Source organism: Carcharodon carcharias, chromosome 15 (genome assembly GCF_017639515.1).
Source record: "Carcharodon carcharias isolate sCarCar2 chromosome 15, sCarCar2.pri, whole genome shotgun sequence".
In the NCBI taxonomy this organism is placed as follows: Eukaryota; Metazoa; Chordata; class Chondrichthyes; order Lamniformes; family Lamnidae; genus Carcharodon; species Carcharodon carcharias.
In genome coordinates this window covers 90,505,836-90,521,446 of record NC_054481.1, presented here as the reverse complement: position 1 = coordinate 90,521,446, position 15,611 = coordinate 90,505,836, and the positions used below count along the sequence as shown (strand labels likewise).

Sequence of the window (15,611 nt, the reverse complement as noted above, 5' to 3'; positions counted from 1 at the left end):
ATATAGTGGTGCAGGAAGCTAGCAAAATATCATTCTTGAATTCAGTTTTGACTACAAACTTGTCAGTTAAAATAGACTTCAAAAGATACCAAGGCATCTTCTTCAGAAATCTGACTCAAACTTTCTTTCTCTTTTAGGCTAAAGCAGAGTTTGCAGGCTGATTGCATAGGACTACTTTTGAGTAATTCACCTTAACTACTGCTCTTTCTTAAGGTGTGATACAAATGTAAATAAAACAACTCGTAAATATGGGAAGATCATCACATTAATTATTTTTAACACCTGGGTAGGCTGTAAGTATTCTCTCATTTATTGGATAGGGCAAAGGAACTTCTGCTCCACATAACTGGAAAAGTCTGAGATACCTCCTCAAATGTAATTAAATTAATCAAAAAATAACAGGACTCCAAAATCACGTTATTTAGATAGCTATGCCATTATTGCTGGCACCTTGATCTCAACAGTATAAGTAATCCACCTAGGCATGCTCCTTTCAGCAGTGAAATAATCAATATAAAGTGACCATAATCTTGGCACATTTATCACCCACACTCCACTAAAACAAATAAATAGAAGTTCTTATGATGTTAAGAAGGATAGATAACTGAACAATCATAGTATTTAGAAGTATACTAATATATATATATATCAGTATATATAATATAGTAGAAGCTGTAGAAGAGGTAAATCCAGAACATTACTTCAAAACTGAACCATGACAACAGTACAAGGGATCTAGGGTTCAAACTAATAAAAGGCAATTTAGGATTGATAACAGGAAATTCTTCTTCACCTATAGAGCAACCAACATATGGAATGGGCTTGCAGGTTGGATAAAAAGACAGTTGGATTCTATGATTCTGTTTAGGGCCTTTCTGTATGAATGAGTTAAGGGGGAGCTGGAGTGGCTCAGTGTGCAGCTCACCTGTCTCTGTGCCCTGGGTACAAGACCCACTCCAAGAGTTGTTGGCTACAAAAGGAGCAGGCCACTGTTGCAGGCAAGCCAGTGTGTATCATTGCCGGTCCCCAGACTGGGTAAATGGGGAGGGTTAATGGCAGGAAGGGCATCCAACTGTTAAGCCACCCACTAAATCCAAAATACAATGGTTGATATGAAGGTCATCAACCAGTATTGTGGTGACCCTATGTAACATGGAAAAGGCTAAATGAGCTAAGGTGGTCTGAAGAGCCATTTTTTTTTACCTACAGCTATCTTGTCAAGAGGAACATGTACAAACATCAAATAGAAAAAATATGCTTAAAAAATTATAAGGATCTGTATATTCTGATTTCTTTGTAGAAATAGCAATGTTCTGCAAAATGCTATCTCAACTAATAATGTAGCTTCAGGGTAAACTTTAACTGGGCGTAAATAAAATTACATTGTCTGTAACAGATACTAAAGAAAATAACCAAAATTCTACTCAATGCTCCGACCTTTAACTGTCCAACACCCAGTTCTTGTAAAATGCAAAATGCTTCATACTCACAGCCATCTGCTAGTGCTTGCTGAAATTGTCTTTTGAAGGTAGAACTCCTGTAAGCTCCTGACCTGATCCCTTTGTTGCGTATGGCTTTCTTTCGCACTAACGTTAGTGAAGAGAATGAACAGTCTTCGAGTGATTTTTCAAATGGATCCAATTCTTTTGACTGGGTCTAAAAATATAATCAAGTAGGCATTAATTCAATCTACTTTTTATTGAGTGGAGGGGGGAGTCATTCCAGGAACCCCTTCTTCCACATTTTGATAGTAAGATTAGTAGATTACAGCAAGAATGAATTTGATGAAGAACTTTACAGTGACATTTTTAACCTGTTCAGGGTACTTGGATTCATTTCTGAGAATCCAGAAATTATTGCCAATAACCATCTTTAGCAACCATGTCCTGTTTTTTCTACAGGGAATTAATATCCAAATTAATTTTGTGTGTGCAGATGAATAACATAGATTACTAAACCACATAAATTGGGAAGTAAGTCTGGAGCCTAAAAACATATTGTTTACAATCGCTCAGAATTGACCCAACTTTGTGTGAATTCAGTGCTGGGAATAGTTTACACGAACACTCATTATCTTTCTGTAGCTTACAGTCAACCTCTGACATGTTAAAGTGTCAAGGCTCCTTCTTCAAAAGCACTTAAGGAAAGGAGGGGAAAGGGGGCTGGAGAATAAGGATGGAAGAGAAGCAAGATCGACATTACAACAGGATTCTCTTGTTATGCCCCATGAGTTTACAAGAGAGATTAGATGTGGCTGAAATTACCCTGAGAGTAACCCATTTTGTCCCATGAGAATATCCTTGTTGCAGCTCAGATGTGGGAGGAATCATACAAGTCCTTTATTTAGGAGCTATGCATGACCTATGATCATAAAGCGCAGTGTACTTTACATTCTAAAAGTTAGGGCACATTGGAGATTCATTCCTCTGAAAATTACATTAAATTAGTTGTTCTAGCCCTGCTGGATGCTACCACCTCCCAGATCAGTTGGCAGGACCAGGATAGGAAAATGTAATTTACATCTATTGCTACCAATTAATTGCATTAATTAGTAAGTAAGATGTTCATAAGAGCTACTGAAAGCAGCAATAAGATCAAATGCAAATTTGATGTTAATATAAGCGTTAAGAAAAATGTGTGGGCTGAAACCAATGCCTTGTCGTGATGCCTCTTTCAAGTGAGTCATATGTGAAAGGCAAGCTTCAGATGAAAAATTATTCACAACTTTTTGTGACACATACCTTAAAACCACTTGTGGAATCAGGTGCAGCTGTTTTACTGGTGCAGCACCCATAGTTTTCACTTTTAATGGTTTCCTCAGTATCCTGCAAGTAGTAGATTATATTTGCACATGAATTTGGAAAGTTTAAATGTTTACCAGAAAACTTATGTTGTTTCTCAATTACAGTGCAGGAGGTGGGGTGACTGCTCTGTTGTTGTTTAGGGGTTGTGCTCCTGTAGAGCAGTTATCTCATCATACAGGAGGAATGAAACTGTGAGCCGAAATCTAGCCAGTCCTGTTGGAAATTAGGAACCCAGAGTGCTCACTCTGCCTAAGAGCAATTGGGAATGAATCATCTGTCCTATGAGGAATTCTAAATATGTGTATAGCAGTTGACGATAAACTATTACTATATGTTTAATACATACTCAACAAAGTAAATCTTATGATATTTTCAATACCTTTGAAATAGGTTACTTCATTATTTTAGATAAAAACAAAAAAACTGCGGATGCTGGAAATCCAAAACAAAAACAGAATTACCTGGAAAAACTCAGCAGGTCTGGCAGCATCGGCGGAGAAGAAAAGAGTTGACGTTTCGAGTCCTCATGACCCTTCGACAGAACTTGAGTTCGAGTCCAAGAAAGAGTTGAAATATAAGCTGGTTTAAGGTGTGTGTGTGGGGGGCGGAGAGATAGAGAGACAGAGAGGTGGAGGTGGGGGGGGTGTGGTTGTAGGGACAAACAAGCAGTGATAGAAGCAGATCATCAAAAGATGTCAACGACAATAGTACAATAGAACACATAGGTGTTAAAGTTAAAGTTGGTGATATTATCTAAACGAATGTGCTAATTAAGAATGGATGGTAGGGCACTCAAGGTATAGCTCTAGTGGGGTTTTTTTTTATAATGGAAATAGGTGGGAAAAGGAAAATCTTTATAATTTATTGGAAAAAAAAGGAAGGGGGAAACAGAAAGGGGGTGGGGACGGGGAAGGGAGCCCACGACCCAAAGTTGTTGAATTCAACATTCAGTCCGGAAGGCCGCAAAGTCCCCAGTCGGAAGATGAGGCGCTGCCTCCCCCAGCCCGCGCCGGGCTTCACTGGAACAATGCAGCAAGCCAAGGACAGACATGTGGGCAAGAGAGCAGGGCGGAGCGCCAAAATGGCAAGCGACAGGGAGGCCCGGGTCATCCCCGCGGACAGACCGCAGGCGCCCCGCAAAGCGGTCGCCCAGTCCACGCTCGGCCTCTCCAATGTAGAGGAGACCACATTGGGAGCAACGAATTCAACAGACTAAGTTGGGGGAAATGCAAGTGAAATGCTGCTTCACTTGAAAGGAGTGTTTGGGTCCTTGGACGGTGAGGAGAGAGGAAGTGAAGGAGCAGGTGTTGCATCTTTTGCGTGGGCATGGGGTTGTGCCATAGGAGGGGGTTGAGGAGTAGGGGGTGATGGAGAAGTGGACCAGGGTGTCCCGGAGGGAGCGATCCCTACGGAATGCCGATAAGGGGGGTGAAGGGAAGATGTGTTTGGTGGTGGCATCATGCTGGAGTTGGCGGAAATGGCGGAGGATGATCCTTTGAATGCGGAGGCTGGTGGGGTGATAAGTGAGGACAAGGGGGACCCTATCATGTTTCTGGGAGGGAGGAGAAGGCGTGAGGGCGGATGCGTGGGAGATGGGCCGGACACGGTTGATGGCCCTGTCAACGAACATGGGTGGAAAACCTCGGTTAAGGAAGAATGAGGACATGTCAGAGGAACTGTTTTCGAATGTAGCATCATCGGAACAGATGCGACGGAGGCGAAGGAACTGAGAGAATGGGATGGAGTCCTTACAGGATGCGGGGTGTGAGGAGCTGTAGTCGAGATAGCTGTGGGAGTCGGTGGGTTTGTAATGGATATTGGTGGACAGTCTATCACCAGAGATTGAGACAGAGAGGTCAAGGAAGGGAAGGGAAGTGTCAGAGATGGACCACGTGAAAATGATGGAGGGGTGGAGATTGGAAGCAAAATTAATAAATTTTTCCAAGTCCCGACGAGAGCATGAAGCGGCACCGAAGTAATCATCGATGTACCGGAGAAAGAGTTGTGGAAGGGGGCCGGAGTAGGACTGCAACAAGGAATGTTCCACATACCCCATAAAGAGACAGGCATAGCTGGGGCCCATGCGGGTACCCATAGCCACACCTTTTATTTGGAGGAAGTGAGAGGAGTTGAAGGAGAAATTGTTCAGCGTGAGAACAAGTTCAGCCAGACAGAGGAGAGTAGTGGTGGATGGGGATTGTTCGGGCCTCTGTTCGAGGAAGAAGCTAAGGGCCCTCAGACCATCCTGGTGGGGGATGGAGGTGTAGAGGGATTGGACGTCCATGGTGAAGAGGAAGCGGTTGGGGCCAGGGAACTGGAAATTGTTGATGTGACGTAAGGTGTCAGAGGAATCACGGACGTAGGTGGGAAGGGACTGGACAAGGGGAGAGAGAAAGGAGTCAAGATAACGAGAAATGAGTTCTGTGGGGCAGGAGCAAGCTGAGACGATCGGTCTACCGGGGCAGTTCTGTTTGTGGATTTTGGGTAGGAGATAGAAGAGGGCCGTCCGAGGTTGGGCGACTATCAGGTTGGAAGCTGTGGGAGGGAGATCCCCAGAGGAGATGAGGTCAGTGACAGTCCTGGAAACAATGGCTTGATGTTCAGTGGTGGGGTCATGGTCCAGGGAGAGGTAGGAGGAAGTGTCTGCGAGTTGACGCTCAGCCTCCGCGAGGTAGAGGTCAGTGCGCCAGACAACAACAGCACCACCCTTGTCAGCAGGTTTGATGACAATGTCAGGGTTGGACCTGAGAGAATGGAGTGCAGTAAGTTCAGAGAGAGACAGGTTAGAATGGGTGAGAGGAGCAGAGAAATTGAGACGACTAATGTCGCGCCGACAGTTCTCAATGAAAAGATCGAGAGAAGGTAAGAATCCAGAGGGAGGGGTCCAGGTGGAGGGAGAATATTGGAGATGGGTAAAAGGATCCGTTGAACTGGGAGAGGACTCCTGCCCAAAGAAGTGAGCCCGGAGACGAAGACGGCGGAAGAAGAGTTCAGTATCATGCCGAGCCCGAAATTCATTGAGGTGAGGGCGTAAGGGTATGAAACTAAGTCCTTTGCTGATCACTGAACGTTCAGCATCGGAGAGGGGAAGGTCAGGGGGTATAGTGAATACACGGCTGGGGTTGGGATTGGAAGAAAGGGTGGGGACGGAGGGACAGGCAGGGGTGGAGGGTCCTAGATGGGTGTTGGTGTCGATGAGTTGTTGGAGCTTGCGTTCCTTAGCACTTGAGAGAACGAGAAAAAGTTTCTTGTTGAGGCGTCGGATGAGCCGAAGGATAAAATGAAACTGGGGGCACGCGCAGCTTTGAGAAAGGGTACGGCGGTGCTGCTGGAGGGAGAGGTCGAGTGTGTTCATATGGAGGCGCATGGCACTGAGTGTGGATTTCAGAATGTGACGGGAACAGCAGTCCGAGAAACGTTTTATGTCCCGGAGATACCTGTAATCCTGGGTGGGTTCGAAACATGAGGGGTGGAATTTCAGTTGAAATCCACGTGGGGTAAGTCGGAGACGGAGACAGTCACTGAGAAAGGAGATATGGCTGTGAAAGCGGGTTTTAGTAAACACCTTGTCAAACACTAGGAGGGAAATGGAAAGCAACGAAGGTGAGCAAGACAACAGAGAGATACGGAAATCTTGTCGCAGAGAGGAACAGAACTTCTTCAAGGAGGTAGGCATTTCTTGAAGAGCAGTGGCAGTCAATTAAACACAGAGATAAAAACAAGAAAACTGCGGATGCTGGAAATCCAAAACAAAAACAGAATTACCTGGAAAAACTCAGCAGGTCTGGCAGCATCGGCGGAGAAGAAAAGAGTTGACGTTTCGAGTCCTCATGACCCTTCGACAGAACTTGAGTTCGAGTCCAAGAAAGAGTTGAAATATAAGCTGGTTTAAGGTGTGTGTGTGGGGGGCGGAGAGATAGAGAGACAGAGAGGTGGGGGTGTGGTTGTAGGGACAAACAAGCAGTGATAGAAGCAGATCATCAAAAGATGTCAACGACAATAGTACAATAGAACACATAGGTGTTAAAGTTAAAGTTGGTGATATTATCTAAACGAATGTGCTAATTAAGAATGGATGGTAGGGCACTCAAGGTATAGCTCTAGTGGGGTTTTTTTTTATATGTAATGGAAATAGGTGGGAAAAGGAAAATCTTTATAATTTATTGGAAAAAAAAAGGAAGAGGGAAACAGAAAGGGGGTAGGGATGGGGGAGGGAGCTCACGACCTAAAGTTGTTGAATTCAATATTCAGTCCGGAAGGCTGTAAAGTCCCTAGTCGGAAGATGAGGTTTGTTCCTCCAGTTTACGTTGGGCTTCACTGGAACAATGCAGCAAGCCAAGGACAGACATGTGGGCAAGAGAGCAGGGTGGAGTGTTAAAATGGCAAGCGACAGGGAGGTTTGGGTCATTCTTGCGGACAGACCTCAGGTGTTCTGCAAAGCGGTCGCCCTGTTTACGTTTGGTCTCTCCAATGTAGAGGAGACCACATTGGGAGCAACGAATGCAGTAGACTAAGTTGGGGGAAATGCAAGTGAAATGCTGCTTCACTTGAAAGGAGTGTTTGGGTCCTTGGACGGTGAGGAGAGAGGAAGTGAAGGGGCAGGTGTTGCATCTTTTGCGTGGGCATGGGGTGGTGTTCTTACCTTCTCTCGATCTTTTCATTGAGAACTGTCGGCGCGACATTAGTCGTCTCAATTTCTCTGCTCCTCTCACCCATTCTAACCTGTCTCTCTCTGAACTTACTGCACTCCATTCTCTCAGGTCCAACCCTGACATTGTCATCAAACCCGCTGACAAGGGTGGTGCTGTTGTTGTCTGGCGCACTGACCTCTACCTCGCGGAGGCTGAGCGTCAACTCGCAGACACTTCCTCCTACCTCTCCCTGGACCATGACCCCACCACTGAACATCAAGCCATTGTTTCCAGGACTGTCACTGACCTCATCTCCTCTGGGGATCTCTCTCCCACAGCTTCCAACCTGATAGTCGCCCAACCTCGGATGGCCCTCTTCTATCTCCTACCCAAAATCCACAAACAGAACTGCCCCGGTAGACCGATCGTCTCAGCTTGCTCCTGCCCCACAGAACTCATTTCTCATTATCTTGACTCCCTTCTCTCTCCCCTTGTCCAGTCCCTTCCCACCTACATCCGTAATTCCTCTGACACCTTACGTCACATCAACAATTTCCAGTTCCCTGGCCCCAACCGCTTCCTCTTCACCATGGATGTCCAATCCCTCTACACCTCCATCCCCCACCAGGATGGTCTGAGGGCCCTTAGCTTCTTCCTCGAACAGAGGCCCGAACAATCCCCATCCACCACTACTCTCCTCCGTCTGGCTGAACTTGTTCTCACGCTGAACAATTTCTCCTTCAACTCCTCTCACTTCCTCCAAATAAAAGGTGTGGCTATGGGTACCCGCATGGGCCCCAGCTATGCCTGTCTCTTTATGGGGTATGTGGAACATTCCTTGTTGCAGTCCTACTCCGGCCCCCTTCCACAACTCTTTCTCCGGTACATCGATGATTACTTCGGTGCCGCTTCATGCTCTCGTCGGGACTTGGAAAAATTTATTAATTTTGCTTCCAATTTCCACCCCTCCATCATTTTCACGTGGTCCATCTCTGACACTTCCCTTCCCTTCCTTGACCTCTCTGTCTCAATCTCTGGTGATAGACTGTCCACCAATATCCATTACAAACCCACCGACTCCCACAGCTATCTCGACTACAGCTCCTCACACCCCGCATCCTGTAAGGACTCCATCCCATTCTCTCAGTTCCTTCGCCTCCGTCGCATCTGTTCAGATGATGCTACATTCAAAAACAGTTCCTCTGACATGTCCTCCTTCTTCCTTAACTGAGGTTTTCCACCCACGGTCGTTGACAGGGCCCTCAACCGTGTCCGGCCCATCTCCCGCGCATCCGCCCTCACGCCTTCTCCTCCCTCCCAGAAACATGATAGGGTCCCCCTTGTCCTCACTTATCACCCCACCAGCCTCCGCATTCAAAGGATCATCCTCCGCCATTTCCGCCAACTCCAGCATGATGCCACCACCAAACACATCTTCCCTTCACCCCCCTTATCGGCATTCCGTAGGGATCGCTCCCTCCGGGACACCCTGGTCCACTCCTCCATCACCCCCTACTCCTCAACCCCCTCCTATGGCACAACCCCATGCCCACGCAAAAGATGCAACACCTGCCCCTTCACTTCCTCTCTCCTCACCGCCCAAGGACCCAAACACTCCTTTCAAGTGAAGCAGCATTTCACTTGCATTTCCCCCAACTTAGTCTACTGCATTCGTTGCTCCCAATGTGGTCTCCTCTACATTGGAGAGACCAAACGTAAACAGGGCGACCGCTTTGCAGAACACCTGCGGTCTGTCCGCAAGAATGACCCAAACCTCCCTGTCGCTTGCCATTTTAACACTCCACCCTGCTCTCTTGCCCACATGTCTGTCCTTGGCTTGCTGCATTGTTCCAGTGAAGCCCAACGTAAACTGGAGGAACAAACCTCATCTTCCGACTAGGGACTTTACAGCCTTCCGGACTGAATATTGAATTCAACAACTTTAGGTCGTGAGCTCCCTCCCCCATCCCCACCCCCTTTCTGTTTCCCCCTTCCTTTTTTTTTCCAATAAATTATAAAGATTTTCCTTTTCCCACCTATTTCCATTTCATTATCTTTTTTGCTAAGTGTTAATGTAGACTTTACGGATTTTTTGCGATAAATTAATGACTTCTACAGCCCTGTGAAAATATCAATCTGTTACACATCCATTGCAAATGCAATCACTTTGCCTTACCAGTTCTTCTGATGGTCTGATTCCCTCTTGTCGTGATGGTCTCTTGAAGGACACCAGGGCACTGACATTCAAGGAAACCTCCATCTCTCCATAGTGCTCTCTCGCACATCTTGTAGAAACAGTTGGTACTGGAGAACTTGGTACTGGGTGAGTTTCCTGATTAGGATGGTGAGTGGCAGATACACTGCTCTGTTGCTCTCTCCTGTATTTTGTACAGGAAGCAACCTGGAACAACCGGCACAGCTGCAAATTCAGAATGGTTGCCTATAGTAGAAAGAACTCAGTTAGACAGAAAATTGAAGACAAATATACAAACTCAAAGCACTACTCCAATCAATTGCTGATCCAAACAACTTACTTCAATAACATAAGTAAGCCATTTGCACGGAGTTACACTTGGACCGGTATAAAACTGCTCCTGGACTTGGGCCTCTAAACATATTTTAATAAATAGATGAATTTTCTATATATAATTAGTATATATGCATTACAAGAACAATCACTTGTATTTATTTAATGCTATTAACTTATTAAAAAGGCACTTTGCAGGAGCGTTATGATGCAACATTTGATAATGAGCCATATAAGGAGATATTAGGGCACCTGACCAAAAGCTTCGTTGAAGAGGTAGGTGAAGGAATGTCTTGAAGGAGGAAAGAGATAGAGAGACAGAAAGGTTTAGGGAGGGAATTCCATATCTTAAAACCCTGGCAGCTGAAGACATGGTCACTAATAGTGGAGTGATTAAAATTGAGGTTGCTCAAGTGGCCAGAATTGGAGGACTGCAGATATCTTGGAGGGTTGTGCAACTGAAGGCGACAACAATGTTTGGGAACTGTGAAGCAATGGAGGGATTTGAAAACAAAGATGGAAATTTTAGAATCAATTTGTTACTCAATCAAAAGCCCTTGTGTCAGCAAGAGGTGATTGATGAACAGGTCTTGGTTTGAGTAAAGACACAGGCTGCAAAGTTTTGGATGGCTTCAAGATTATAGAGAAGAGTGTGGGAGGCCGGCCAGAAGTGCATTTGAACAGTCAAGTCTAGAGGTAAAAAAGGCATTAATGAGGGCTTCAGCAGCAGATGAGCTAAGGCAGGGACAGAGATGGATGATGTTATGGAGGTGGAAGTAGGCAGTATTAATAATGGTGAAAATTTTGGGTTGGTAGCTCAACTTAGAGTCAAATATGACACCATCATTGCTAACAGTCTGGTTCAGCCTCAGACAGTTGCCAGGGAGAGGGATGGAGTTGGTGGCTGGGTAACAAGGTTTGTAGCAGGAACTTCAGGGACAATGGCTTTGGACTTTCCAATATTTAATTGGACAAAATTTCTTCTAATCCAGTACTGAATGTCAGACATGTGGTCTGATAATAAGACCGTAAGACATAGGAGCAGAAATTAGGCCATTTGGCCCATCGAGTCTGCTCCACCCTTCAATCATGGCTGATAAGTTTCTCAACCTCATTCTCCCACCTTCACCCCATAACCTTTGATCCCCTTACCAATCAAGAACTTATCTATCTCGGTCTTAAATACACTCAATGACCTGGCCTCCACAGCCTTCTGTGGCAATGAATTCCGTAGATTCACCATTCTCTGGCTAAAGTTTCTCCTCATCTCTGTTCTAAAAGGTCTTCACTTTACTCTGAGGCTGTGCCCTCAGGTCCTAGTCTCTGCTACTAATGGAAACATCTTCCCCACGTCCACTCTATCCAGGCCTTTCAGTATTCTGTAAGTTTCAATAAGATCCCCCCTCATCCTTCTAAACTCCATCAAGTATGGACCCAGAGTCCTCAAAGGTTACTCATATGTTATGCCTTTCATTCCTGGGATCATTCTCGTGAACCTCCTCTGGACCCTCTACAGGGCCAGCACATCCTTCCTGAGATACGGGGCCCAAAATTGCTCACAATATTCTAAATATGGTCTGACCAGAGCCTTATAAAGCCTCAGCAGCAAATCCTTGCTTTTATATTCTAGTCCTCTCAAAATAAATGCCAACATTGCATTTGCACTACCGAATCAACCTGCAAGTTAACCTTAAGAGAATCCTGGACTAGGACTCCCAAGTCCCTTTGCACTCCAGATTTCTGAATTCTCTCCCCATTTAGAAAATAGTCTATGCCTCTATTCTTCCTACCAAAGTGCATGACCTCACACTTACCCACTTTGTATTCCATCTGCCACTTCTTTGCCCATTCTCCTAACCTGTCTAAATCCTTCTGCAGCCACCCGCCTCCTCAATACTACTTGTCCGTCCAACTATCTTTGTATCATCTGCAAACTTACCAGAATGCCCTCAGTTCCTTCATCTAGATCATTAATGTATAAAGTGAAAAGTTGTGGTCACAACACTGACCCTTGTGGAACTCCACTAGTTACTGGCCGCCATCCTGAGAAGGACCCCCTTATCCCCACTGTCTGCCTCCTGCCAGACAGTCAATATTCTATCCATGATAGTACCTTGCCTCTAACACCATGGGCTCTTAACTTACTGAGCAGCCTTCTATGCAGCACCTTGTCAACGGGCTACTGGAACTAGATAACATCCATTGGCTCTCCTTTGTCTAACCTGCTCATTATCTCCTCAAAGAATTCTAACAGATTTGTCAGGCATGACCTCCCCTTGATGAAACCATGCTGACTTTGCCCTATTTTACCATGCACTTCCAAGTATTTTGAAATCTCATCCTTAATAATGGACTCTAAAATCTTACCAACGACTGAGGTCAGGTTAATCGGCCTCTAATTTCCCGTCTTTTGCCTCACTCCCTTCTTAAACAAGGGGGGATAGTTAACGATTTTCCAGTCCTCTGGGACTCTCCCTGACTCCAGTGATTCCTGAAAGATCACCACTAACCCCTCCACTATCTCTTCAGCTATCTCCTTCAGAACTCTAGGGTGTAATCCATCTGGTCCAGGTGATTTATCCACCTTCAGACCTTTCAGTTTTCCTAGCACCTTCTCCTTGGTAATGGCCACCATACTCACTTCTGCCCCCGACTCTCTTGAATTTTGGGGATGTTACTCGTGTCTTCCTCCGTGAAGACTGACGCAAAGTACCTATTCAGTTCCTCCGCCATATCTTTGTTCCCCATTATTACTTCTCCAGCATCATTTTCCAGTGGCCCAATGTCCACTTTTGCTTCTCTCTTACCCTTTATATATGTAAAAAAACTCTTGCAATCTTCTTTCATATTACTGGCTAGTTTACCCTCATATTTAATCTTCTCTCTCCTTATTTCTTTTTTAGTTGTCCTCTGTTGGTCTTTGTAGGTTTCCCAATCCCCTGGCTTCCCACTGCTCTTCACCGCATTGTATGCTTTCTCTTTAGCTTTTATGCTGTCCCTGACTTCCCTTGTCAGCCATGGTTGCCTCGCCCTCCCTTTAGTATGCTTCTTCTTCCTAGGGATGAATTTTTGCTGTGTCTCCCAAATTACTCCCAGAAACTCCTGCCATTGCTGTCCCACTGTCTTTCCTGCTAGGCTCATCTCCCAGTCAATTTTGGCCAGCTCCTCCCTCATGCCTCTGTAGCTACCTTTATTCAATTGTAATACTGTTACATCTGATTCCAGCTTTATCCTCTCAAGTTACAGGGTAAATTCTATCATATTATAGTCACTTCCTCCTTAGGGTTCCTTAACCTTAAGCTCCCTTATCAAATCTGCCTCATTACACATCACTAAATCTAGAATTGCCTGCTCCCTGGTGGGCTCCACTACAAGCTGCTCCAAAAAGCCATCTCGTAGACATTCCACAAATTCCTTTTCTTGGGATCCATTACCAACCTGATTTTCCCAGTCTAACTGCATATCGAAATCCCCCATGATCACTGTGACCTTGCCTTTCTTACACGCCTTTTCTATCTCCTGGTGTATCTTGTGCCCCACATCCCGACTACTGTTCGGAGGCCTGTAAATAACTCCCATGATGGTTTTTTTACCTTTGCGGTTCCTCATCTCTACCCACACAGATTCTACATCATCTGACCCTACGTCGTTTCTTGCTATCGATTTAATTTAATTTCTTACTAACAAAGCAACTCCACCCCCTCTGCCAATCTGCCTATCATTTCGATAATATGTATATCCTTGGATATTTAGCTCCTGATCCCCCTGCAGCCATGTCTCCGCGATGCCCACCACATCGTACCTGCCAATTTCAATCTGCGCTACAAGCTCATTTACCTTATTTCGTATACTGCGTGCATTCAGATACAACACCTTCAGTCCTGTATTTCCTGTCCCTCTTCTCATTGTCGTCCCTTTATCTGATGTGCTTGAAGTTAGATTCCTAGCCCTTTCCAAACACTCTGTCCTATTTTGTGTTCTGGAGACTTTAATAGCCTCTCCTGGGCTCTCCTTGCTTTTCAGTTTTTTCATAATTTTCCATGAAGTTGAATCCACCCCTCCACATGCTAACCTGCTGCTTTGTTTCTCATTAGTCATACTTCTTGGAGTTTTACCCTTCCCTCCGCCCCCACTTTCTAGGTTAAGGTCCTACTGACCACCCTATTTACCCTTTTCGCTAGAACATTGGTCCCAGATCAGTTCAGGTGGAGACCATCCCAACAGTACAGATCCCTCCTGTTTCAATACTGATGCCAATGTCCCATGAAATGGAACCCCTCTTTCCCGCACCACTCCTTTAGCCAAGTGTTTACCTCCCTTATTCTCACGTCCCTTGCCAATTTGCACGTGGCTCAGATTGTAATGAGGAGATTATAACCCTTGAGGACCTGTTCTTTAGTTTAGTTCATAGTTCCTGATCCCCAAACAGGTCCTCTTTCCTAGTCTTACCTTTGTTATTTGTCCCGACGTGGACCACAACAACTGGATCCTCCTAATTTAGGGACACTGAAGAAGTTGAGAGAAGTCTTGGTTAAGTTGAGTTAGGTGCTGTCAGTGTACATGTGGAAACTGGCATGTTTTCAGATGATGTCACTGAGGCACAGCATGTGGATGAGAAATAGGAGGAGACATTGGAAAACCCTTGGAGGACACCAAAGGTAATGGTGCACAAGCAGGAAGAGATGCCATTGCAAGTAATTTTTTGTTTATAATTAGATAGATAGGAATGGAACCAGGCAACCACAGGCTCACCAGGCTGGACAACGGTTGAGAGATGTTGGTGGAATTTAAAGTGTTAATTTTGTTCTTAAATTTTGCTCTTAAAATCTAATCTAGTCTGTAATTAGCTGTAACTGGTAAGTACTGTGTAAGCAGGCTAAGTTCTTTTTCTCTTGCAGCTTAGACAGGGTAAACTCACTCTGTTGTAAGAGCTGAGCAGTTAATTAGGTAACTGGTTGAATCTGGTTACTCTATCCAGTTCAGTTAGCTATAAATACAGGCCTCTTCAATGTAGCTAAGGGTGCAGCTGAGGAAACTGACTACAGACTTGGAGTTTGGTGAGCGGGGGAGTTTGGTGAAGAGAGGGAAGGAGGTGTTCGTTTCCTTTTTCTATCTTTCTTACCTGTAGGAATTGGTTCTTGCTATACTACAAAGAAAGGAACTAGCTGTTTGGTGAGTATCTGGTGAGTGGTTAAGGTCTATTCTATTCTTAACGTTTAAAACAGTATACAAATTGGTAGTAAAGTTAAGAAAATATATATAAAAAGCAACATAAAAAAGTGAATAATATAATTAAGTAATTATTTAAAACAAATTAAGGATGGCAGAACAGTTGTTGCATCAAGGCTGCAGCATGTGGGAGCTCCTGGATAACATTGTGATCCAGGGCAAACACCTCTGCAGTTAGTATTTGCTGCTCGAGGAACTTCAGCTCAGAGTCATTGACTGCAGCACATCAGGGAGAAAATTACCTGAATGTTTTGTACCATGAGGCTGTCACAACCCTTAGGATTGGGCCTTCTGATTTGGTCAGTGGTCAGGGACAGGAGGGTATGACTGCAAGTGAGGCAGGTAAGGAGGCCCAGAGGGCAGGAGTGTGAGCCTCTTCCTCTGCAATTGGCCAATAGGTTTGAGTATCTCTCAGCTTGT

At 45.0% G+C, this 15,611-nt stretch overlaps 1 protein-coding gene across 5 annotated transcripts in view; it reads right to left on the bottom strand.

Annotated features, from left to right (window-relative positions):
• Window positions 1-15,611, bottom strand: part of sh2d5 (SH2 domain containing 5) — a 100,741-nt gene that overhangs the window by 39,199 nt on the left and 45,931 nt on the right. For 4 of the 5 annotated variants that reach the window (XM_041205643.1, XM_041205644.1, XM_041205646.1 and 1 more), the window contains 3 exons: window positions 9,612-9,875; window positions 2,742-2,825; window positions 1,491-1,656 (listed from right to left, as the gene is read on the bottom strand). In XM_041205643.1, coding sequence (XP_041061577.1) covers window positions 1,491-1,656; window positions 2,742-2,825; window positions 9,612-9,875 — 514 coding nt within the window. The remainder of the gene's footprint in view (window positions 1-1,490; window positions 1,657-2,741; window positions 2,826-9,611; window positions 9,876-15,611) is intronic. The other variant, XM_041205645.1, reaches the window with a different exon arrangement.